General features: G+C 38.4%; 1 protein-coding gene across 2 annotated transcripts in view; it reads right to left on the bottom strand.

Moving 5' to 3' along the window:
- LOC140884820 (non-specific lipid transfer protein GPI-anchored 9-like) overlaps nucleotides 1–27,121 on the bottom strand; it is a 47,544-nt gene extending 20,423 nt beyond the window's left edge. Inside the window, exons 1-3 of one of the 2 annotated variants that reach the window (XM_073291687.1) lie at nucleotides 26,723–27,118; nucleotides 26,541–26,615; nucleotides 25,842–26,128 (exon numbers count right to left, since the gene is read on the bottom strand). In XM_073291687.1, coding sequence (XP_073147788.1) covers nucleotides 26,019–26,128; nucleotides 26,541–26,615; nucleotides 26,723–27,047 — 510 coding nt within the window. In that variant the 5' untranslated portion in view covers nucleotides 27,048–27,118 and the 3' untranslated portion in view covers nucleotides 25,842–26,018. Of the gene's footprint in view, nucleotides 1–25,841; nucleotides 26,129–26,540; nucleotides 26,616–26,722 lie in introns of those variants that run through there. The other variant, XM_073291688.1, reaches the window with a different exon arrangement.
- Between the last annotated feature and the right edge of the window lie 706 nt (nucleotides 27,122–27,827).

Here is a 27,827-nt window from a genome sequence, read left to right as displayed (position 1 = left end):
GTTAGTACTTTTGTGCAGGAATCAGGTAAGAGGATGGCGAGAACTGAGTCTCGCCTTGACAGCTTAGAGACGCACATGGCCAACATGGGTGCTGTACTTCAATCCATGGAGACTAGCATTGGGCAGTTGGCAAACGTACTGAAAGATAATAATCGCTATCAATTCCCAAGCAGCATAGAGGTAAATCCGAAGGAGCAGTGCAATGCTATCATGTTGAGGAGTGTAAAGCAAGTAGATAGAGAAGAAAGCCAGTCATCTGAAAAGACTGAAAAAGCTGTAGTTGAAGAGAAGGAAGTCGAGAATAAGGAGCCTGAACCTGAGCCGAAACCGATGTACAAGCCTCCTCTCCCATATCCCCAAAGGTTCAAGAAGAAGGCGTTGGATGAGCAGTTCTCCAAATTTTTGGAGATTTTCAAGAAAATTCACATCAACATCCCCTTTGCTGAAGCTTTGGAGCAAATGCCGAACTATGCGAAGTTCATCATGGAGGTGATGTCCAAGAAGAGGAAGCTGCTAGAGAACGAGGTGGTCAATCTGACTGAAGAGTGTAGTGCGGTGCTTCAAAAGAAGATGCCACAAAAGTTTAAGGATCCAGGGAGTTTTACTATTTTTTGTTCTATTGGCTCTTCTTATTTTAATAATGCACTTTGTGATTTAGGGGACAATATTAATTTAATGTCATTATCTATTTACAGGGCCTTGGAGTTGGGAGACATGAAATCGACTAAGATTTCATTGCAATTGGCGGATCGGAGCATTACATATCCTTAGGAATTGTTGAAGATGTTCTAGTCAAGGTGGATCATGGTGCTCCGCTGATTTTTGGACGAGCGTTTTTGGCTACTGTGGATGCCAAGATAGAGGTAAAGAAAGGTGAATTGCCGATGGTTGTGGAGTACGAACGAGTGGTCTTCAACTTATTCACGAAAGCACCCAATCCACCCATTGAAGAATTGTGCTTAATTGAACCGGGTGTGAAGTTGGAGAGCTGTCCAAGAGCTGATTTTGAGGTTGAATCAAAGAGTAAAGCGCCAAATTTATCGACAAAGAAAACCACAAAGAACAAGAAAGCAAAATTTAAAAGGCGGTTCGTGGAATTTATTTGGCTAGTAAAAGAGAAGGGGAAGATCTAACACCGGTGAAAGTCGGGCTGACGACTTTAAACCAAGCGCTACTTGAGAGGCAACCCAAGCATTTTATTTTATTTTATTTACTGTTATTTTCAGTTTAATTAATTTTTTTTATTTAATTTTTTTAGTATTTTATTATCAAATTTTGAAGCTAATTTTTTCTTAATTTTCAAAACTTTTCAGGCTCCAGAAATCTCATTTTCCAGCAGACGGCGCGCCCGCCCCATTAATCTGAGCGCCCGCGCCATACCCTGAAGAAATTTGCGAGCAATAGGCACGCCCACGCCACACATCTCGAGCGCCCGCGCACCCTCTTCGGTAGAAGGCGCAAACGAGAGATCCCCATCTGCGCTTATTTATCGAAATCGCGCAGTCATTCAGCGCCAGATATTGCGCAAACAAAGATCCCAACCGTGCAAGAACAAGAGCAATCGCGCAAGTTATCTGCGCAAGATTAGGCGCAAACAATCTCATCAGCACTGCTCTTGAAGCGCAAACGCGCAGAATCCTCCTCCACCATCTTGCGCGAACCAACCTCATCTGCGCAATATCTAGCGTAATCGCGCCTCACTCCTTTCGCAAACCACTCACCATCTGCGCTACCTCAAGAGCAAACGCGCAGCCTCCTTCTTGCTCATCAGCGCTCCTCATCTGCGCAGGTCCAAGCGCAATCGCGCAATCCAGCCACTTCCCTTCCCAAGCGCCAACAATCTTGACCAGCTGCAGATCCCATGTGCAAACCAGCTCTTCCATTTGCGCAAAGATAAGAGCTAACATGCATCCATCTAGCTCGGCATCCATGCATCATGCTCGAGCCTCCAGCTGCAAAACCTCCATGCACCAACACCTCCATGTGCACACCAGCTTTTACCATGTGCAGTCCACCATGCGCTTGGCTCCTCACCTGCAATCTTCATCTTGCGCTAATGATCACCACGTTCACTGATCATTTGGATGTTCATGCGGTGCTTATGAAACGACCAAATTTTCTAAAATAACATATGCAGAAATTTTTTTTTTTTTTTATATATCCTAAGTGAAATAAATGTACATAGATGCCCATACATATATGCACAACAATAAACAGATTTAAAAATAACTTAAATAAAATGCAACATTTTATACTTAAATATCTTAGTCAAACTTAAATAAAATACTGTCAAAACAATTAACTTAAAAGTTTGCATGCAATAAATTACTTAATAAAAATAGTATTAAAATTTTCCATTGAAAAGACTTAAAAGAAATAAATAAATAACAGAGTTTAAAATTCTTAAAAATATTCATAATGACTCAAACGACGGCTGCGGGGGATCACTGCCTGTCTGCTCTTACGTCCTCGTCGCCGGTAGGTACTACATCTTCCTCTATGTACTCACCTGCACCATATAAGTGTAGTGAGCCTAGAGGCCCAACATGCTAACATAACAAGGATTTAAAATAATTTAAATCACTGAAATACTAATACATAACATATACATGAATGGGCATGCTTAAAAATCATGAATCATAACTTAAAATCTTACTTAAACTTGATCTTAAATATAATCATATAATACATACATAAACATTGTTGAGCATAACATTTTTCTAACATCGCATGGTCATATCCATAGTCTAACCTTAAACTTAAAAGTTTCGACTGATCAGTCTCTTAAAACCAACGTACGCGGCGATGACGAATCACCTCTTGCTGGTAGTAAACTACCCTTAAATTGACAGTAAACTGCCCTTAACATGTGGGGGCTTGCCCCCCTTAAATTGTCACACTACTTCAACTTCCAACATAAAATTATTTTTTCTTGCTCAACCTTAAACATTAAATCATGCCATAAAATTATTTCAAGAATGCATGTACTAAAATATAAATGTGTGTCCTTCATATATATTTAATTTAATATTTATACTAACATATATATATACTAAAATAACTTTCATGCATAAAATAATTAAATATATAATTAGAATACATGCAATTTCTCATGGTTTGTACTGAACTGCTGGCTCTAACACTCAAGCCCATTTTCTTAAATTCTGGCCCATTAACACTGAGACTGACCCATTAACACTGAGACTGACCCATTAACATACTTAAGCCCATTAACACATTTCTAAGCCCTATAAATCAATTAAAGCCCATTAGCACATATTTGGCCTAATAACAACTTAATCTGGCCCAATGGGCCCAAAAGCCCAAAGACTGGCCTAATAACTTCCATGAGCTCCCAAGCCCATAAAAATTATCGGGCTAACTTAATTAAATTTAATTAAGCCCAAAAATGATTAAATTTAACCCAAAATTAAATAAATGGAGCCCAATTAACTTTTGGTATTTAATTAGGCCCATTTAACATTTAATTAAACTTAAAACTTAAAAATAAAAATACCCGAGCCCGACTAACTTGACCCGGACCCGAACCCAACTAACATAACCCATGACCCACTGACTTGACCCGGACCACCAAACCCGACCCGGACCCATCACTGAAACCCTAACCCGAACCCTACTTCCCTTTTCATGCGGCCGTGAGCAGCAGCCCTAGAGCTTCGACTGCCCCTAGCCGAAGCTCTGCCGCCCAGACGTGGCCCACGTCTGGGCGGTCCTAACCTGACCAAGGCCCTGACCCCATGCAGCCCACGCACAGAGCACCGAACCCCCTTCCATCAAACCCTAAACCTGCGCCCCCAAGCCCGATCCTGCACCAGCACCTACCTGGGCTTGTTTGGCTCGAACCATTCAAGCCACTCGAGTCCAGACCACCCTCACATGACTTAGGGACCCCTGACCAGCAGCTATACTACCATGGAGGGAGAAAAATGTGAGCTTGAATGAAGAAAGCACATGAACGAGCATCAAGAACAAAACCGTCTCATTTTTCTAAAAATCTATGAACAAATCGATGCATACACAACACACACATAATAATCACTGATATAGTGCGAAAAAGAGGAAGAAAACATGTCTATCACCGACGATGAGAGCTAGAATGCGTAGGCGACGATTTCGGGATGACGGGACGACGACAACCACTTGAAGCTTCAACAAAAATCGGCTATGGTGACTTAGGGCCTGCTGGCCGATTGGGAAGGTGATGGAGGTGGCTGTGAGCGCTTAGGGTAAGTAGAAGATGGAATGAGCGTGTGATAGGGGATTTGGGCGATGGTTTGGTTAGTTTAGGATAATAATTTTGGAAAAATAGATAATCTAGGAGATAATAATATAATTACAAAGGTTCCTAAGTTTTTAAAATATTGATAACTTAAATAAAATAACACAAATCTCGAAATATTAAATTAGGGGATTTTTAAAGATAATAAAAAGTCAATAACATGGCTTAATTTGGGTAAAAACGGACTCCTAAAGTTATATAAAATTAAATACTGATAATTTTGAGGGCATAAAACTCAAAATAATATTTTCGGGCTCCAAAAAGGCTCATAAAATAATTTGGGTAGAAAGTTGTCATCTCGTCCGTCCACGGTCCCGTCAACGCGATAAAATAATACAATTACCATAAATCATGAAAATCTCTAATTATGGGTTAAATGCTTGAAAATCATTTAAATCATGCACAAATAATTCACATAAATATTTAACCCATAATCTAAAATTTTAAATAAATAAATTCCCTAATTATGCATGCGAATTTACGTATTAAAAACACCAGGTGTTACAATTCTCCCCCCCCCCCCCCTTAAATTGGATTTCATCCTCGAAATTAAAGTACTTACCCGAACAACTCCGGGTAGCGAGTCCTCATGTCTACCTCGGTCTCCCAAGTAGCTTCCTCCTCCGAGTGATTCAGCCAATGGACTCTGACCATCGGTATGACCCGCGTCCTAAGTCTCCGCTCATCCCTAGCCAAGATCCGCACTGGCCTCTCCTCATATACTAGATCAGGTGGCAACTGCAAGGGCTCGTAATTCAACACATGCGACAGGTTAGAGACATATCTCCGAAGCATGGATACATGGAAGACATTGTGCACTGCCGCAAGCCCTGGTGGTAAGACCAAACGGTAGGCCAATGTGCCAACTCTCTCCAAGATCTCAAAAGGTCCAATATACTTCGGATTAAGCTTACCTCTCCGGCCAAATCGTACCACTTCCTTCATAGGTGACACTCTCAGAAACACGTGATCACCTACTGCGAACTCCAAATCTCGTCGTCAAGTATCTGCATAACTCTTCTGAAGACTCTGAGCAGTCCTCATGCGATCCCGAATCTGAGTCACAATATCTGCAGTCTGCTGTACAATCTCGGGACCCAATAGAATTCTCTCTCCAACCTCATCCCAATGAATAGGAGATCTGCATATCCTCCCATACAAAGCTGCATAAGGAGCCATACCTATAGACGTCTGAAAGCTGTTGTTATAGGTAAACTCCACTAGTGGCAATCTCGTCTCCCATGAGCCCTGAAAATCGATGACACAGGCTCTCAGTAAGTCCTCAAGAATCTGTATCACCCTCTCAGACTGACCATCTGTCTGGGGATGAAAAGCTGTGCTGAACAGTAGTCGAGTCCCCAATGCTGTATGTAGACTCTTCCAGAATGCAGACGTAAATCTCGGATCTCTATCTGACACAATCGACACTGGTATGCCATGCAGTCTAACAATCTCCTTGATGTAAAGCTCCGCATACTGTGTCAATGAGTAAGTAGTCCTCACTGGCAAGAAATGTGCTGACTTGGTGAGTCTATCCACGATCACCCAAATAGCTGTGCAACCTCTGGCACTCCTCGGTAAACCCACTACAAAGTCCATCGTAATGTTCTCCCATTTCCATTCCGAAATAGGAAGAGGTCTAAGAAGTCCTGCTGGACGCTGATGCTCTGCCTTGACCTGCTGACAAGTCAAGCACTCTGACACAACTCTCCCGATGTCTCTCTTCATCCCGGGCCACCAATACAATAGCTGTAAATCTCGGTACATCTTCGTACTTCCGGGGTGAATGGAGTACGGAGATGTGTGAGCCTCTGCTAAAATCTCAGCTCTCAACTGATCGACGTTCGGTACCCACATCCTACCACGGTACTGAACAATGCCATCCACAACTGTATAAAGAAGACCACCCTTGGCCTCATCTCTCTGCCTCCAACGCTATAACTCCTCATCAGTAGGCTGTCCATCTCTGATCCGATCTCGTAGAATCGGCTTCACCGTCAACACTAACAAGCTCGGTGCATGACCACTCGAGTAAAACTCCAAATCAAACCTCTGAATCTCGCTCTGCAGTGGTAACTGCACTGTCAAACACGATGTTATTGACGACTTCCGACTCAAAGCATCGGCCACTACATTAGCTTTACCTGGATGGTAGCTAATGTCACAGTCGTAATCCTTCACCAACTATCTGTTGCCTCATGTTCAACTCCTTCTGAGTGAAGAAGTACTTGAGGCTCTTATGATCAGTGAAAATCTTGCACTTCTCGCCATACAGATAGTGTCTCCAGATTTTCAAAGCGAAGACCACTGCTGCTAACTCCAAATCATGTGTCGGGTAGTTCTGCTCATGAATCTTCAACTGCCTCGACGCATAAGCAATAACCTTACCACACTGCATAAGTACTGCGCCTAAACCTAGTTTAGACGTGTCGGTGTACACCACTAACTCCTCGTGTGGTACTGTCATCGCTAAAACCGTTGCGGTAGTGAGTGCTTCCTTCAGCTGATTGAAGCTCCTCTGACAGTCTGAACTCCAAATAAAATTCGCATTCTTCTTGGTTAAGGAAGTCAAGGGTACTGCAATAGAGGAAAAACCCTTGATGAACTTCCTATAATATCCTGCCAAACCCAAGAAACTGCGAATATCCGAAGCATTCCTCGGAATACCCCATTTCTGCACTGCCTCAACCTTCGACTGATCCACTGCAATCCCATCTCTCGAAATAATGTGGCCAAGAAATGCCACTTGCTCAAGCCAAAACTCGTACTTGCTGAACTTGGCATACAAACGCTGCTCCCTCAAAGTCTGCAAGGCTGTCTGTAGATTCTTCCTATGCTCCTCAATGCTCCTAGAGTAGATCAAGATATCATCAATGAATACTATGATGAACTGATCAAGATACGGCTGAAATACCTGGTTCATGAGATCCATGAAAACCGCTGGAGCATTGGTCAGCCCTAATGGCATTACTAAGAACTCGTAATGCCCATAACATGTCCGGAAAGCAGTCTTGGACACATCTGCATCCCTAACTCACAGCTGATGATATCCAGATCGCAGGTCGATCTTGGAGAACACCGAAGCTCCCTGCAACTGATCAAATAAGTCCTCTATCCTCGGCAGTGGGTACTTATTCTTCACTGTGACCCTGTTGAGCTTTCGATAATCGATGCACAGTCTCATACTGCCATCCTTCTTCTTCACAAATAACACTGGAGCTCCCCATGGAGAAAAGCTAGGACGAACAAAGCATTTCTCTAATAACTCCTGAATCTGCTCCTTCAACTCTTTCATCTCGGTAGGAGCAAGTCAGTACGGTGCCTTTGAGATAGGCACGGTGTCTGGCACTAAGTCGATACTGAACTCCACATCTCTCACTGGTGGAATTCCTGCAACATCCTCCGGAAAGACGTCCGAAAAGTCACGAACCACTTCTATCTCTGATAATGATCTGCTAGATGGTTCTGAGGCCGTGACAATACTCGCTAGAAAACCTCGGCAACCCCATCTCAACAGCTTCCTCGTCTGAATATAAGATATCACCTGAGGAATATCACTGCTCTGAGATGCATGGAAAGTAAACGGGTCGCCTTCCGACGGTTTCACTGACACTGTTCTCCGACGAAAATCAATCGAAGCTCTATTGGCTATCAACCAATCCATTCCCAATATCAAATCAAATCCGCTCAACGGCAAAACCACAACATCTTCACGAATGGAGTGCCCCTGCAGCTCCAACTCCAGCTCTCGGATGACACTAGAGGTAGTAATTATCTGTCCTGATGGCATAGTGACATCATAACCATTGTCGGCAATCTCAGGGGTAATTCCTATCCGTCTGATAAACTTCAGGGAGATAAACGAATGCGTAGCCCCTGAATCTAGCAACGCAAACGTGGAGTTGCCTCCAACTAGAATTCTCCCTGCACGCAGAAGAATCCCAAAAATTTCATACCACTACTAAACTTTCCCCCGAAGATGAGTCACTAAAAACCATTAATTCTAATCACAAGTAAAACATGCTTCTTATTCTAACATGCAGATAGGTAACCCAAATAACAAATTATTCCCCAACAAAAATCGAAAAAAATTATTACCCAAAAGAAGAAATTATAAAATGCTAGGGGTAAGATATACCGGTGATCAAGGAGGTATCTGGGTCTGCCTCCTCAGCCTGCATCACGAACACTCTCCCTGTAGTGTTCTTCTTCCTCGGGCAATTGGCCATCTGGTGCCCTGGCTCTTTACAATGAAAACAGACGCCTGCTCCTAGAAGACATGGTCCCGGATGCATCTTCTGGAACTTCGGGCAAGTAGGATGTCCTCCAGTATTAGGGGCCCCGCCCCTAGGCTGCTGTATCTGCTGCTGTGGCTTCTGCTGGTTCGGGCCCTTAGACGGCCCAGTAAACTGTTCTTCGCAGGAGACTGCGAAGATGGTTGCTGATACCCAGACTGAAACTGCCTCTTACTCTGCTGCTCCCTCTGGATCTCTCTCCTACCCTCCTCAGAACGCAAGGCTCTACTGACTGCAGCCTCATAAGTAGGGACGTCCGCCATGCGAACGTCATGCTTGATTTCTGCCCTGAGCCCCCCAATAAACTGTCTCATCTTCTCAGGTGCACTGTCAGCAATCAATGGCACCAGGTGACAGCCCCTCTCGAACTGTCGGATGTACTCCACAACGGTCTTGTCCCCCTGTCGGAGACTCATGAACTCTCGGATCATGCGTCTGCGCACGTCCTCAGTGAAATACTTAGAGTAAAACATCCTCCGAAAGTCTGCCCAAAGCATAGTAGTCAGATTCACTCCTCGTGATGCACTCTCCCACCATAAGTCTGTATCACCCTTCAGAATGTACACTGCGCACCTCACCTTGTCCGTATCAGTCAACCCCATATAAGCAAAGATGCTCTCCAAAGAACGGATCCACCCCTCAGCAACGAGTGGATCTGTGGCACCTGTGAACTCCTTCGGTACCTTCTTCTGGAACCTCTCAGCCACGTCCTCATCATGGGAAAGTCTCGAACGCGCCACCTGCTGCTCCAACAGAGCAGTAATCCCAGCCATCATGTTTGCATTGACTTTCTCCAATGCTGAAAGAGGGTTTTGCGGAGGTGGGGATCCCTCACGCCTGTTAATTGGTCTCGGAGGCATTCTGCACCACCACATATTTCTTTACGTAAATCGCCATGCATAACTAAGTACTTAAAAAAAAATATTTTCTGCTAACATAAATACTTAAGTCTTAAACATGCTACTACTAAATCATACTAAAAGCAATTAAAACTTACAGACCGGTAGCGTGGATTTCTGAGCTCGCATAGCAGTGATGACCCCACCAAGAACGCGTCTCTGATACCAATTGAAACGACCAAATTTTCTAAAATAACATATGCGGAAATTTTTATTTTTTTTATATATCCTAAGTGAAATAAATGTACATACATGCCCATACATATATGCAAAAAAATAAACAGATTTAAAAATAACTTAAATAAAATACAACATTTTATACTTAAATATCTGAGTCAAACTTAAATAAAATACTGTCAAAACAATTAACTTAAAAGTTTGCATGCAATAAACTACTTAATAAAAATAGTATTAAAATTTGCTACTGAAAAGACTTAAAAGAAATAAATAAATAACAGAGTTTAAAATTCTTAAAAATATTCATAATGACTCAAACGACGGCTGCGGAGGATCACTGCATGTCTGCTCATACGTCCTCGCCGCCGGTAGGTACTACATCTTCTTCTATGTACTCACCTGCACCATATAAGTGTAGTGAGCCTAGAGGCCCAACATGCTAACATAATAAGGATTTAAAATAATTTAAATCACTGAAGTACTAATACATACATATACATGAATGGGCATGCTTAAAAATCATGAATCATAACTTAAAATCTTACTTAAACTTGATCTTAAATATAATAATATAATACATACATAAACATTGTTGAGCATAACATTTTTCTAACATCGCATGGTCATATCCATAGTGTAACCTTAAACTTAAAAGGTTCGACTGATCAGTCTCTTAAAACCAACATATGCGGCGGTGACGAATCACCTCTTGCTGGTAGTAAACTACCCTTAAATTGACAGTAAACTGCCCTTAACATGTGGGGGCTTGCCCCCCTTAAATTGTCACACTACTTCAACTTCCAACATAAAATTATTTTTTCTTGCTCAACCTTAAATATTAAATCATGCCATAAAATTATTTCATTAATGCATGTACTAAAATATAAATGTGTGTCCTTCATATATATTTAATTTAATTTTTATACTAACATATATATATACTAAAATAACTTTCATGCATAAAATAATTAAATATATAATTAGGACACATGCAATTTCTCATGGTTTGTACTGAACTGCTGGCTCTAACACTCAAGCCCATTTTTTAAATTCTGGCCCATTAACACTGAGACTGACCCATTAACACTGAGACTGGCCCATTAACATACTTAAGCCCATTAACACATTTATAAGCCCAATAAATCAATTAAAGCCCATTAGCACATACTTGGCCCAATAACAATTTAATCTGGCCCAATGGGCCCAAAAGCCCAAAGACGGGCCCAATAACTTCCATGGGCTCCCAAGCCCATAAAAATTATCGGGCTAACTTAATTAAATTTAATTAAGCCCAAAAATGATTAAATTTAACCCAAAATTAAATAAATGGAGCCCAATTAACTTTTGGGATTTAATTAGGCCCATTTAACATTTAATTAAACTTAAAACTTAAAAATAAAAATACCCGAGCCCGACTAACTTGACCCGGACCTGGACCCAACTAACATAACCCATGACCCACTGACTTGACCCGAACCCATCACTGAAACCCTAACCCGAACCCTACTTCCCTTTTCATGCGGCCGCGAGCAGCAGCCCTTCTAGGGCTGCTGCCGCCCAGCTCCGGCCGCCCCTGGCCAGAGCTTTGCCGCCCAGACGTGGCCCACGTATGGGCGGTCCTAACCTGACCAAGGCCCCGACCCCATGCAGCCCACGCACAGAGCACCGAACCCCCTTCCATCAAACCCTAAACCTGCGCCCCCAAGCCCGATCCTACACCAACACCTACCTTGGCTCGTTTGGCTCGAACCATTCGAGCCACTCGAGTCCAGACCACCCTCACACGACTAAGGGACCCCTGACCAGCAGCTATACTACCATGGAGGGAGAAAAACGTGAGCTTGAATGAAGAAAGCACATGAACGAGCATCAAGAACAAAACCGTCTCATTTTTCTGAAAATCTATGAACAAATCGATGCATACACAACACACACATAATAATCACTAATATAGTGTGAAAAAGAGGAAGAAAACATGCCTATCACCGACGATGAGAGCTAGAATGCGTAGGCGACGATTCCGGGATGACGGGACGACGACAACCACTTGAAGCTTCAACAAAAATTGGCTGTCGTGACTTAGGGCCTGCTGGCCAATTGGGAAGGTGATGGAGGCGGCTGTGAGCGCTTAGGGTGAGTAGAAGATGGAATGAGCATGTGATAGGGGATTTGGGTGATGGTTTGGGTAGTTTAGGATAATAATTTTGGAAAAATAGATAATCTAGGAGATAATAACATAATTACAAAGGTTCCTAATTTTTTAAAATATTGATAACTTAAATAAAATAACACAAATCTCGAAATATTAAATTAGGGGATTTTTAAAGATAATAAAAAGTCAATAACATGGCTTAATTTGGGTAAAAACGGACTCCTAAAGTTATATAAAATTAAATACTGATAATTTTGAGGGCATAAAACTCAAAATAATATTTTCGGGCTCCAAAAAGGCTCATAAAATAATTGGGTAGAAAGTTGTCATCTCGTCCGTCCACGGTCCCGTCAACGCGATAAAATAATACAATTACCATAAATCATGAAAATCTCTAATTATGGGTTAAATGCTTGAAAATCATTTAAATCATGCACAAATAATTCACATAAATATTTAACCCATAATCTAAAATTTTAAATAAATAAATTCCCTAATTATGCATGCGAATTTATGTATTAAAAACACCGGGTGTTACAGCTTATCTACCTCCTCCACCATGGTTTTGCGGCTGCAAATTATTTTCTTGGAGCTCGTAATGAAATTTATTACATCGGGTACTGATGCTCGGTGACGAATGTATGTGTCCCTTGTTTTGTTCTTTTTATTGTTTTTAATCATTAGGGACAATGATTACATTAAGTTTGGGGAAGTAAATCAGTGTCTGATTCAGTTGTTTGGTTGATATTGTAGTTGAATTTTATTGTGTGCTTCATAGATAAATTTTTGTTGAGTTTAGTTGTTGTTTTTGTTGAGTTGAGTTGAAAAGAAGTCAAGAAAGAAATGGATTCATGGCCAATGATGAAAAAAATTTTGTTGTGCTATAACTGAAATCCATGATTGTCTACCTATTTGATAAATATTTTTGAAAAAATGGAACCAATTAGATGAACAATTTCTTATATACTCTGTGATTAATACTTGAATCTGATTTTTGAGACATACAGACATAGATATGATTGAGGTATTCTTTGGAATTTTTGGCCTAATTTTTATTGACATATTTTTTCCTTAGTTGCCCATTTGAGCCTACACGTATATGAGTACATTGAGGTACGGAATAATCTGAAATTGTTGTTGAAAATCATCGTTTACTGCTAATGAATATTTTTTCTGCACTGATTGATATTTGTATGAATTAATTGTGGATTGATACATGTCTAGAACTAGTTCAAACACTCTTCGAGGCGAAATACGGGCAAAACTGTGATTAGGAATGATTTAGGCAATTTTTTTTTCTGAAATCGTTTGAGCCTTTCAAGCTACCCAATGATTAATATTTTATCCTTAGTATCTTGTTTGAGCCTTAATTGAAAATCGAATGGCATGCGTGTAAACGTGTGACTAAACCCCCATTCGTCATTATTTTAAGGTCCTACATTGACTACCTGAATAGCCTAAACACTAATTCCTACCTTTAAGGGAGTAATTTGAATGCTAAAATGTTATATGCTCCTAGTTATATTTGTGAAAAATGGAATGGTGTGGTGGATGAATTGAAAAAAAAGAGGTAGTAGAAAAAATTGTTGAAAATTTTGTGAAAATTTGTTGTGAAAAAGAAAAAAGATGAAAGTTGAAAAATCACTAAAGTGAAAATAAGTGTGAAATTGTGAATGAAAAGGAGTTGAAGTTAGATTGAGCATAAATATAAATTACTCCTTATTTTGAATTCTTATCCTTCATTTGTAGCCATGAGTCAGGCCTTACGTTATAAGCTGATTAAATCTTATTGACGGAGTCTCAGTTGCCCAATATACTAGTAGAGAAGAGTTGCGAGAATTTAGCATGTGGACTGTTGATTGATACTTTTAATGATTATGAATTTTGATCGAAACACGCACACACTATTATTCATTTCATTTACCTAATTGTGAGTGTTTTTCATTAATATCCTAATTTTGATCCTATGCTACCCTGAAAAGTCCTCATGATCTATGAATGTGTGAATTGAACTTGGATAAGGGTGCTTTGAACGTGAGTTGCGGAGATTGTGAGTTTATGCGGTTATTTTGTTCTGGCTGAAATTTTAAGTGTTATTTGGGTGTGATATGATTGGATTTGAAAATTCTTTGAAATCATTGCTGATGCCATTGCTCCATAATATTTCCTGACTAGTCTTGTTGATTTTTGGTGATTTGATTTTTTGGAAGATTACTGTGTTTGAATAGTTTTGCTCGGGACTAGCAAAAGTCTAAGTTTTGGGGTATTTGATAAGTGTATTTTATACACTTAATTTATGTATGATTTTAATTGTTAATTGTTGGTTTCGAGCAGATTTATGCTGTGTTTTGTTGTTTTTGTGCTTGAAGAGAATTATTGATTTTATTTGGAAAAGTGAAGAAAAATGAGAATTTGTGAAGAGAAAAGAAGAGTAAAAGAAAAAGAAAAGAAATTAAGAAAAGAAAAGAACGATCAGACAAGAAATAAATAGTGCTGGGCTTTCTTTAATGGGTCAAACATTAGCGCTTGTTGTTAGCGCTCAAGTAAGAGCAATCGCGCTGTGTCATGAAACCTTTGGAATACTGAAGTCGAATGAAAGGCGCGCCCGCGCCGTTAATTGCGCGCCCGCCCGGATCGTGAGTTAGAGTTTTTATTATTTCGAGCAAGTATTTTATGGGCTTTTTGCTGGGCTTTTAGGGGATCATATAAAAGGAAGTCTGAAATCTTAGAAGGAGAGGAGCCGCCACAACACTTACGCACAGATCAGAGAATAATTCAGAGGAGTGATCGTGAGATTTCTGGAAAAATCTGGAGCTTATCTGAAGAATGAAGACGGAGCTCGATCAACCGGACACGGCATCGCATCGGCGGATTTGTTTTCTTTATTTTATTTATTTAATTCTAAATTCATGTCTGGATTTTTGAAAATGTTTTGGTTTTATTTGAATTCAGTTATGAACTAATTTTTTATAGTCTAGAGGTCGGATGGAACCTGGTGTAGATGCTTTCATGAATTTTTGTTTTTATTGAATTGAGTTTCTTCTAGATTAATTGTTTTTTCTAGAATTGATTGTCTTTTCAATTATCTGATCAATAATTGATTTGTTATATTTATTTGAAATCTAGCATTCGGGAGAGAAGATTTTGAATAGGACCAATAGAAAATACACTGTTAATTATTTATATAGCTCAGGAGAGTGTATAATTTTAAAAGAGCTTTTAAAAAGAACATTTTTTTGTGATAGATCACTGTGATAAATTTTTAATAGGGATATTGGAATTTAATTGTAGTTGATAAACATTATTTGTTGCTCGGGATTGGAAAATAATAAACTTAAGTGTTCTTGGCTATTAATTGACTGAAATTAATGAAGATTAATTAATTAGGATTGGCTGTTGTTGAAACCAGGTGAAATCTATACCTTTAGACCATTTTTCTCTGATTGATTTTTTTTTCTGAAAGTTGTGTGTGTGCTTATAAAAACTTCATTGTTATTTTATTTTTCTACAAAATTCTGAAAGTTTGATTTTCTAGATAAAGTTTGGACTATTTTAATTACAAGTACGGAATATTTTCATTTTACTCCATGTGGGATCGATATCTGATTTTATCACTATATTAAAACTTGACACTCGTACGCTTGCGATCAATTTTAACAACACTCGGACACATCGTCCCAAAACAAAGGATATCGACACTTCTTACCGTACAAAACCTCAAAAGGTGTCATACCGATACTCGCTTGAAAACTGTTGTTGTAAGAAAACTCGACAAGAGGCAAAGAATCCTACCAACTAGTGCCAAAGTCTAGCACTACTGCTCGAAGAATATCCTCTAAAGTATGGATAATCCGCTCTGATTGTCCGTCGGTCCTAGGATGATATGATGTACTCAGATGTAATCGAGTACCAATTTCCTCTTGAAGACTGTGCCAAAAGTGCGAAGTGAATCTAGGGTCTCGGTCTGAAACTATCGACTTCGGCGCACCATGAAATCTCACAACGTTGCTAACATAGAACTCAGCCATCTAATCGTGACGATACATCATCTTGTACGGAATAAAGCAAGCAGACTTCGTCAATCTGTCGATCACTACCCAAATAGTATCGCATCCTCGAACAGATCGTGGTAGCTTCATGACAAAATCCATCGAAAGGTGATCCCACTTCCATTCAGGAACAGGTAAACTGTGCAACTGACCACCCGGTCGCTTCCTCTCTGCTTTCACTTGTTGACAGTTCAAACATCGACAAACAAATCTCGTAAATCGCTCTTCATCTTCTTCCACCAGAATTGATTTCTCAAATCATTGTACATCTTTCGACCTCCAGGGTGAATGCTAAATTTACTGCAATGAGCCTCTCGTAGGATTCGCTGTCTCAACTCTGAAACATCGGGCACAACAATGCAATTATTCACAAACAAAACATCATCTCTAACATGTAATTCATACTGATGTCCAGCTCTGGATTTATCTACCGAAATATGAATGCTCGGATCAGACTTTTGTGCCTCTCTAATCTTCATTAACAACTCTGTTTTGGCTTGAATGTCAAAAACTCTTATAGACCTCCTATTTGTTTCAAACTCTAAACCAGAAGTGCAACAATTATCGATCAACTGAGAAACGCTGATAGTAGAAAGAGATAAAGAACAAAGCTTTTGGCTCAAGGCATCTGCAACTGCATTCGACTTTTCCGGGTAGTATTTGATTTCACAGTCGAAATCCTTCAACAAATCTAACCATCTCCTATGTCTCATATTCAGTTCTGACTGCGAAAACAAATACTTAAGGCTCTTATGATCAGAAAATATCTCGAAAGACTCACCATAAAGATCGTGACGCCAGATCTTCAAAGCAAATATGATCGCGGCGAGTTCAAGATCATGAACCGAATATCGAGTCTCATGCGGCTTCATCTGCCTCGATGCATACACTATCACGTGCTTATGCTGCATAAGGACACATCCCAAGCCTCGGTTAGAAGCATCGCAATAAACGGTAAAACCTCCAGTACCTGATGGAATAGATAAAATCGGAGCACTGGTTAGTCTCTTCTTCATATCAATAAAACTGGCCTCACACACTTCAGTCCAGACAAAAGGCGCATTCTTCTGAGTTAGCTGTGTAATCGAATTTTCAATAGATGAGAATCCCTCGATAAATTTGCGATAGTAACCAGCTAAACCCATAAAGCTTCAGATCTCAGGCACTGATGTCGGTCTAGGCCAATTCATAACTGCTTCGATCTTGCTGTGATCGACAGAAATCCCATCTACAGAAATAATGTGACCGAGAAAGACAACTCGATCCAACCAGAACTCACACTTAGACAGCTTAGCAAACAACTGTTCAGCCCGCAAAATCTGCAAGACGATCCTCAAATACTCTGCATGGTCAGTACGACTCTTCGAATATATAAGAATATCATCGATGAAAATAATTAAAAACTCATCCAGATAACGCTGAATGATACGGTTCATCAAACCATGAAAATTGCTGGAGCGTTAGTCAAACCGAACGGCATGACTATAAACTCGAAATGACCATACCTCGTTTTGAATGCGGTTTTAAGGATATCTTCCTCACGTACTCTCAGCTGATGATATCCCGACATCAGATCAATCTTAGAATAGATAGAAGAACCCTGCAGTTGATCAAAAAGGTCATCTATTATAGGTAAAGGATACCCGTTCTTTACCGTCGCTTGATTCAGTTGATGGTAATCAATACAGAGCCGCATAGATCCATCCTTCTTCTGTACAAAGAGGACAGGAGCACCCCAAGGCGACACACTAGGTCTGATGTATCCCTTGGCAATCAAATCCTCAAGAGGTTCTTTTAAATATCTCAATTTGACTGGTGTCATACGATAAGGAGCTTTGGAAATCGGTTGAGTACCTGACAATAAATCAATGTTTAATTAGATCTCTCGAATAGGCAGCAATCCAGGAATCTCGTCTGGAAAGACATCAGCAAACTCTCTAACCACTGGTATATCAACCAGTTCTAGGCTAGATTTCAGGACATCCACGGCATAGATCAGTAATCCCTCTGCTCCTTTCTGTAACAAACGAGTCATCGACAAAACTGATATTAAAGGAATTCTGATCAAGAACCCTTACCAAAAAATTTCCACTCCTCTGCCATCTCCGATCTAAAACGGACTACTTTCTGAAAACAGTCAATGGTAGCCCTGTACTTGGTCAAAGCATCTATACTCATAATACAGTCAAAATCTGACAGTCCAAGCACAATACAATCGAAATTATTCACGTTACCTTCAAAACGTAGTTCACAGTTCCGTACCAATCTTACGGACACATTTCCCCCACCCAAAGGTGAAGTATCAACTACTACAGCAGGCAAAGGCTCACAAGGCAAGGCATGTATCAATACAAAATTCTCAGATATAAAAGAGTGAGACGCACACGTATCAATCAATACATGATCATAATAACCAAAATCGAACAGTTACCTGTTGTATCATCGTCAGGTGCTGCCTGAGCCTGATCCTCAATCAGAGCAAAGACTCGTGCCTGCTGTCTCGGAGGCTGGTTCGCATTTGGGTTACCTCCCTGTATATTCTGTTGCCGAGGCTGGAAGGAGTGAACCGCAAAAGTATGTTTCTCAGGTTGAGCTGTTGGCCTAGAAGAACTCCCAATCTGAGCTCGATCATTACCTCGTTGAGGACACACCTTAGCAAAGTGCCCTGGCTGCTGACAGATATTGCAGTTCCCGAAAACTCCTTTACACTGCTCTTGGGAGTGTCTACCTCCACACTTGTTGCAAAACATAGATGAAAATCCATAACTCTGACTTGAACCGTACTCTCTGGAGCCACTAGAGCTAGAATAATTTCTCCCTGGCTTCTTGAACTATTTCCCTTTTGCTCTGAAATGATCCCTTCTGTTACCTCCATTGCTTCCTCCTTCAAACCTCGGTGGTTGGTTCTGATACTACGATGGCTGATTCCGTTACTGAGACGGTTGGTTCTGATACTGAGACGGTTGGTTCTGAGACTGTCTCGGCTGCTGAGGCACAAACGGAGCTCCTATCTTTCTCATCAAACCTGCTTCAGCTCCCTTTGCATGATTCATGACATCCGCAAAATTATCAGGCCTAGTAGTGTTTACCAACGTGAAGATATCGGGGTCCAAGCCATTAATGAACTGGTCGGCTTTTGCTTCTTTGTTGTCGGCAAAGTGTGGTGCAAACTTCAGCAAGCTATCAAACTTAGACACATACTCCTCAATATTCATGTTCCCTAGCTTCAGAGTGGCAAATTCAGCACCTTTGTTCTTTCTATAAGACACTGGAAAGAAACTCTTATAGAATTCAGTCTTGAACAAACTCCAAGTGACAACTGTACCTCGATTCTCAAGGGCCTTTTTCATCGAAATCCACCAGCTCTTAGCAACACCCTGTAGCTGATGAATCACTAACTTGATTTGGCGATCATCTGAATAGTCGAGAGAATCGAACAACTGATCAATGTCCTCCAGCCAACACTCACAGTCAATAGCATTCTCAGAACCTTTCAAGGTTGGCGGTTTGAATGACTGAAACCTCTTCAGCAAGGCTTCCATAGGCGTCGTTGTGACATTCATCTGATCGGTTTTGGTACTAGCCTGTTCGGAGGAGGAGTAACTGGCGGTGGGTTTCTGTTAATTACTCGATGAGGACCCATCTAATAATCAAAGGGTTAGGACACAAGATATCTCAATCTCTACAATTCGGTTCCTTTCTACCTCTTAGGAATTCGGATACAAGTCGAGAATCAAAACAGTTATATCTCAAATAGTCCATGCTTTAAAAATTAAATCACATAATCATGTAATTCAAATAATTCTCAAATAATAAAGCATGCTCGCAAGGAATTCAAATAATCAAATAAATAACTCAATCACATGCGAGAAGCCAATACAAGCGGACTCGATCTACCCCGCTCACTTCTAGTTCAAACCAAGAACTTATCGCTCTGATACCATTTAATGTGAGACCTCGATTCTAAACATCTAATCTCAGATAAAACAATCACTAAACATACAAGAAGCAATATGAAACACAAATAAAAAAAAATTATTTTTCTGGTGAACAGTGTTTTGCTCGATCAGTAACTTCTTACCGATCGAGCGAGCAAAACCCTACACAACATCTCCAGGACTGCTCGCTCGATCGGTAAAGAGTTACCGATCAAGAGAGAAAAGTGCTGCCTCGAAGGGTGAGGACTCCTCACTCGATCGTTAACTTTCCACCGATCGAGCGAGCCCAAATCTGAACTCAGCAAACAGACTTCTCAATATCCAAACTCCATTCCAAACTCCATTCAATACATAACGAGGTATAAAATACATGCAACGACAACAGTCAATCATCAATATTCGAATATTTGATACAACAAACATCAAACAAGCTCGAGTTCTAAATATGCTCTCAAAACATAAAATAGATTGACATGTTTTTCAAATTCTAAACCGAAGTCCCAATTCTATCCCTCGATCTCGATGCTAACCAAGTCTCCTTTGACTCGATCCTGCCCCACCTGCTGCCAAGTACACATACAAAACAAAGCAACAGCCGAATAACTACGGTAAAAATGATATTCCCAGTAAAAGCAACATAACATGCAATAACAAGTAATATATCAACGACATGATATAAAGAAAACATATTGAAAGTTAATAGAAATGAAATGCATGTCTTTAAAATCGGGATATCAACTCTAATAATCATGGAATTTATGTTATTCTTTTGGGATCCCGAGGATGAGATCACGTAACAACTCACCGACTCTCCCGATCGAGGTGGTGTCCCGTATCTGCATCCCCTAGACTTTGGTGCGACTATAAGGAGTATGCTGACACTAGGTGAACTTCTACAACCCAGGCCACTCGAATATAGCCCCCAAAATGTCTAAACCGCTGAAATCAAAGATTTAGGCTCGAGATGAATGCATATAGAAAAAACAAGGCATTAAACCATAATCAATTAATAACAAAAGTTCAATCAACAAAATATAAGTTCCCCACTCTAGAACAAGTATTGATTCAAGAATGTGATTTAGGGGAAACTCAAGAACCATCTATCTTGAGTGTTATATCCCTCTTAACCGATGTCTGCTTATACCTTTCTCGATTTAATAGCTCCAACTTTGGATAAGCTACAATAAGAGATTATATCAAAATCTATACAACCAATAAAACAAACGCTCAAGGTAAACTCTTTATCGCTCTTCGTCTAACTCTTCGACGATCGACTTCTGCTAACTCTGGATCAACAAACTTCTAACCAATCTGTACGGAGGCAAAAGAGGATCAACAACGACAATCAAACCCAAACTAACACGGTTCAATCAATTAAAATCAAACAATAACCCAAAACTCAAACCGGCGGCATAACGACTATATTCTGAACAAACCAAAATCACAGACATCAGTACAATATCGAAACTAACTCAATACAATACCAAATCATCAATAACAATTCCAATCCAACAAATCTCAAAACTCAATTTTCTAAATATGCTACCAAAAATCATAACAATTCCGAACGACGCTCTTTTTTCGATCCGACTGAGAATAAACGATAAGAACTAGTTCAAGAAGATCATACTCAAAACTCATTCGATTCTAAAAAAATCTGAAAAATGAAATATAACTGATCGGAGAAAAACTTACGATAGAACAAAGCTCTCGATGCCGGGATCACTAAACTAACTTCAGATTTAAATTCTACCGGACGGATCGACCGAAACCGAAGAAGAAAATCTTGAAGCTCACGTTGGCTTCTTCAATGGAGGATGGCGTGATGGAGGAGGAAGAAGAAGCTAATGAGACTAAGTCAACTCATTCCAAGTGGTAAATAATATATAAAATTTCAATTTGCATTTTAGTCCCTAAAAATACCGAAAATTGCAAAATAGACCCTGATCAAAATAAATTAGGCTCTCGAATTCTATAATCTCTTATTAACTCAAATAAACTCAATTAAGATAGATTTGGGGCGTTGCAGATATTTACTCATCATGAATTCTTTAAATAAAATTCCTATGTTTTCTAAAGAAGATTATGATGATTGGAAAATACGTATGCAGGCACACCTTTCTGCTCAAGATGATGATATGTGTTATGTTATCACTGATGGCCCAATGAAGATTCTTTAAGTCAATATAGCTATAGCCATTTCAGGAGGTGAACCATAGATGGTTGAAAAACCCAGAGAAGAATGTAGCACCGAGCACAAAAAGAAAGCAAATCTTGACAACGTAGCCAAAGATATTTTATACAAAACCTTGGACAAAAATATGTTTAGCAAGATCAAGACGTGTTCTACTGCTAAAGAAAAATCTGGGAGAAAATCACTCAAATGTGCGAGGGCAATGACCAAACCAAGGAGAATAAACTAATATTAGCCATTTATAAGTTTGATAATGCCAAGATAAAACAGGAGAAACCATGGCTGAGTTTGACGAAAGATTTAGTAACATTATTTTTGAACTTATATATCTCGGTAAAATATATACTAATCATGAAATTGCTTTGAAGGTTATGCGTGCACTGCCCAGAGAGTGGGATGTCAAGACTATAGCCATGAGGGAATCAAAAGATCTAAGCAAACTAGAACTTCGTGATATGTTTGTTGATCTCAAAGCCTACGAGTTTGAACTCGGAATAAGAACTGAAGAAGAACCATCTGCTTCTAAACCTACAAAAGAACTGACCTCAAATAGTTTACCTCAACCGACTGAGGAAGCATCAGCAAAGAAAATAGTTGAGCAAATGAGCAGTGAAGCAATGTCTCTCTTCATTAAGAAATTTGGTAAGTTTATGCGTAAGAATCAAACAAAGTTTAATAAACCTTACTACAAACAAGACCATACAGACGATGGTCCCTCGTGATTTAACTGTGGCAAGAAAGGCCACTTCATTGCAGATTGCACTAAGCCTAAGAGAAGAAAAGAAACAACTTTATGAGAAGAAGAAATGAAAAGAAGGAAGAAGAATGTTCAAAAAGAAGAAAGCAAAGAGTACTAGTTGCAGACAAAGGAAAAAGCAAGTGGGCAGAAACTGAATCTGAATCATCGGATTCAGACAGCTCATCCGAAGAAAGTGAGGAGGAACAAGTCCAATGTCTTATGGCCAACTCTCAAAATAGAGAAGATGATACTGAGGTATTTGACTTCATTTCTTCTAAATTTACACATGAGGACCTTGTTCAAGAACTTAATGACATGGTGCAAATAGTAAATCTTTAGTTGGTTATTCATATGCAGATTACGCAGGGTGCAAATAGGACGGTAAAAGTACAAGTGGATCATGCCAGTTTCTTGGAGACAGACTAATATCATGTTTTTTAAAGAAACAAACGTTCATTGTCACTTTCACAACTGAAGTAGAGTATCTAGCTATGGGAAATTTTTGTGCCCAATTGATTTGGATACAACAACAATTGAGAGATTATGGAGTAGAGACTAAGGAGCGATTTTCTATGACAATATCAGCATAATTTCAATCACATATAACCATATTATTCACTCCAGAACGAATCATATCGATGTTAGACATCATTTCATCTGTGATCATGCATTGAATAAGGACATAAGATTGGAATGTCTCTACGGAACAACATACAACAGATATTTTCACCAAGCCACTCTCCGAGACTAAGTTTTCTCACTTTAGAAATGTTTTAGGACTTATTAATTTATCTTGAAGCATTAATTTATGGGGAATTTTGAGTTTTCAAGAGGTCAATTGATAAGCCAGTAGTTTCGAAACTGGACTAGTAAACTGATTCAGACTGGTTGATAAACTGAACTAAGTCAACTGTACTTTTCGACCAACTGATCTTATCATTTACATTGATTATCACTTGACTCAATATTTGATTCCACAACAAAAAATGTGAACCAATCAGATTTTTTTTGAAAATTCATTTCAAACGTTATATTTCGTCTCAAAATAATCATTTTTTTATTAAAATATGTTTATGCCTATGACAGACCACCATGTTTCTTGTCAGGAAATTTCAACAGGTTCATCGTACATATGTAACATTAGTTGTGATATTTTAGTTTCGCCTATTCAATTTGAAATCTCTTCACATATTATTCTTGCTCTCGAAGTAAAATTGCAAATGCCCTAATTTCATATTCTTCGCAGATTCAATCTTCTCAAATGGCCAGTTCACCATCTGTGTATGTATTGAACACCATGGGAGTAGACTTTGAGTCTTTGTAAGATATGAATGATGAAGGCATTACTTCAGTCTTCCAAAAGATTGAGATATCTATGAGAAGGATTTAATCTCTATTTATCGCAAGTGCAATAGCAATCACGACGGAGCAATCATTCTATTATTGCAGGACACCAGTTGGTTGTTGATGAGGTGTACTTCGCCAAAATCTTCAAACATCCTTCTGAGGGAATTTCCGACTTCAACACTATCTATACTCATGACCTAACTGGGATGCAAACTTTGTTCTCCAACTCTATCCAAGCTGTAAGAATGTCAGATTTCAAGAGAGAGGTGAAAATGTAATTTCAACTCTTAGCTGATGTAGTTTTTTTTTTTGGGGTTTTTTCTTCTTACTATATTTAATAATTTAAATAAAAGAACTTTTTCAAAATTTATCCAAACACCAAAATGACTTCTGCTTTTTCAAATAAAAGCACTTAAAAAAGATGAACTTATTTAAGCACTTTTTTTAAGCTTCCAGCTTCTGTATCCAAACTGACCCTTAAAAGGCCAAGCTAACAATGATTTACAATTGTATTACTTTAACAAGTAATTATACATATCAAAATTTAAACATAATATTTATATCTTACATATGATTCTAGTAATATATTATATATATATCCGTTTACAGTTATTGTGTTAATGTATCTACTCTTAAAGGAAATCAACCAAGTTAAGAGAGAACTTAGAAACAAGAAAACTGAATTGTGTAAAATAATTTACCATTTTGCACTTCTTTAACCAAGATTTTAATAGAATAAAATGTACAGATGGTGAATGATATTAATTTAAGAAAAAAATGATGTTTATCACCCTTTTAAATCCCGGTGTTGCTGATAACCCCTTATGAAAGTTTTTTGAGCCTTTAGCCCCCTGTGATTCTAGATCTGTAGCATACACATCCCTTCCAAGTGAAAAATGACTAAACTGCTCTTAAATGACTTTTATGAACACTTTTATCATCCTTTGTTGAAAATTTAAATTAAAACAACAATGCATTAACTTATATTTTCAATGAATTTTATTTATACAATCAATTTAATTAATTTAAATATTAAATTTTATTTAAAAAATAATTAAAAATTATTACTTAATTTAATGTAATAATACAATTTACTATTAAAATATATTTAGCTTATAAAAAATATTAAGATGAAATAATTATATAATTTTCATAGTAATTTAACTAAAATTTAATTATTTTATTCAATTAAATATAGATATTATAAATCAAAATTAATTTAATCATTTATTTAAGCAGGGTATTTTGTCATTTTTAGATGAAAAGGGTGTGTATGCTACAGATCTTGAATCACATGGGGTTATTAACTCAAAAAAACTTTCATAGGAGGTCATCGACAAACCCGGGATCTCAAAGGGATGATATATTCAATTTTTTATTAACTTAATAGGATAAATTGGTGAAATAGTAGGAACTATAAAATTAAATATTTAGAAAACTAAACTGTATCATTAGGAGTGATGAAAAAATAAATGTATCCTACATGAGTGGGACGGAGGAAGTACTACAATACAGATAATGGAGTAAGAGATATATTTATATTCGGTAAATAATAAAAGATAGAGAGATAGGTATTTATCCGTGAGAATAATCGACCCGATCCATATATAAAATGAAAAATAATACTATGCCATAAAAATATATAATTTTTCATGAGTCGGGTCGATTAAGAAACCGTCTCACAAAATTAATGGTCTCACGATACTTCCTGTGAAGATTACATGTGTGTGTTTGTATGTGTAAATGTAATGGAAAGCAGAGGAAGTAAGCATATGACAATCGTAAAATTTTTGCAAAACTTATTTACAAGAATTTTTTTGGGTTCGAAACAATGGAATTTCGACAGTCTAACACAATAGCTAGATCTCATTAATAAAAAGCCACCCACCCAACATTTGATGAATAACTTTAGACTAGATCTCAATTAATCAGAATGCTAATATAATTAAACTGAAAATTGCAGCCAAGCTTAGAGATCCAACAGCATGGGAAATCATACTGCTGCCTGCACTTTTGGGAGGTGGACTCATAGCAGAACCTGAAACAACATTTCATTAGATAAATTTTAAAATTTATTCTTTCTTTGCCAAGATTTTAATATATTTGAAAATCAAGAAAACTCGGATTTCGTTCTCCTCTATTGTCAAATTTTTAGTTTGAGTACTCATTTTTTCTAACATGGGGTTGGTGTGACACGCCACTTCAATAATCACGTAAGATTCAGATTCAACGACATGGAATACAAATTTTCATTTCATAAAATCAATTTTATTTCTAGAGAGGTTTTGTATTTGAATTTTTTTTGTTTTATGGAAATACAATTTGTATATTATAATTGAGAAGGTGACGTTTTTATTTCCGAAACAAGACATTTGATAGTAGATACCATGCATAATCTGATCCGGTAAATTATTTTGTACATCTTAATATATGAATGCATAAAAATTTACCATTAGAAGAAGTGGAAGGTGCGGGTGAAGCCTTTGGGGAAGCTACAGAAGAGGGTGCAGCGGGAGAGGGTGCATCTGTTTAGAAACAAACTCAATAAAATTTACAAAAAAATTAACTTAACTTGTAATTTTATGTTATGAATGATTTAATTAAAATAAAAGAAGAAAACAAATAATAATACCCTTTTTGCAATTGGATTGATCGACATTGGCTCCACAAGATTTTGCAAGATTGATTCCATCCTGTTGAGTGACGTTGAGACTTATCAAAATGTCGCGATTGTTAAACACAGCGCAGAGGCATTGGCTTTCCTCGGCTACCACCTGTTTCATCGGCACGCAGCACGACGGCGGCGGGGTGGCCTGAGACTTCAGATATGGCTGGCATGGCAGCAGTTTTTGGATGCACCCCAGGGGATCTCCGCCGCCTTCTTGATCGGAAAAACCTATGAAAACGAGAGAGCATATCACCAGAAAGAACAAGCAAACAGAGTTGGATTTCGCCATGGATTTGATCTCTAGTTTTGTTTCTTTTCGATCGGTTCGCTGTTTGCGTGAGTGAGCGAGGGAATGTAGTGGTCTGCTTGGGATTTTATGGGTGAACGAAGAGATCTTTCTCACCTCAATTTCAGCACCGTATTTTAAGGCTGTTCTAATAATCTTCATTGTGGATGAGGACATACTTTTTTTTTTACCATAATTGGGAAAATTATCCATTTTGCCTTTTACTACATCGTCAAACATTCATCTTCATCATGAACCAAATTTTAATTTTAATTTTAAATCATCGAGATTTAAATGCATGGAGTTGGTTGGATATATAAATGATGGTTTCCAAATTATAAAAATACTTCACCAACATACCCAAAGTTAGTTAGTATAAAAGGTATAAGTTTAATTAATTATTAGTATATAGAATCTCATTTAAAATTTGTACGACATTCCTCGATTAATAAGATATGGCGATTCAAATCTTTTTTGACAAGGACGACAGGTTTATGTTATTTACACCTAAATTTTAATTTTTTTCTATGTTGGTGGGGGAGTGTTATTTACACCAAAAAAAAAAGTTATTAACACTCCACTTTATTTATAAAATTTATTACTCGAAAAATTAACCCTTATTTATTATTTTTCTTATATCATAAGATTTTGATTTGACCTTAAAAACACAAATACAAGAATTTTTCATGTTACTGAAAATAATTTTATCTTTATTTTAAGGATTGTTAATTTCATTTTCATATTAATTTGTATTTTATATTCAATTTTGGTAAGTAAACAACG

Source organism: Henckelia pumila, chromosome 2 (genome assembly GCF_033568475.1).
Source record: "Henckelia pumila isolate YLH828 chromosome 2, ASM3356847v2, whole genome shotgun sequence".
NCBI lineage: Eukaryota > Viridiplantae > Streptophyta > Magnoliopsida > Lamiales > Gesneriaceae > Henckelia > Henckelia pumila.
The sequence above is the reverse complement of the archived record's forward strand: the minus strand, read 5'-3'. Positions and strand labels throughout refer to the sequence as shown.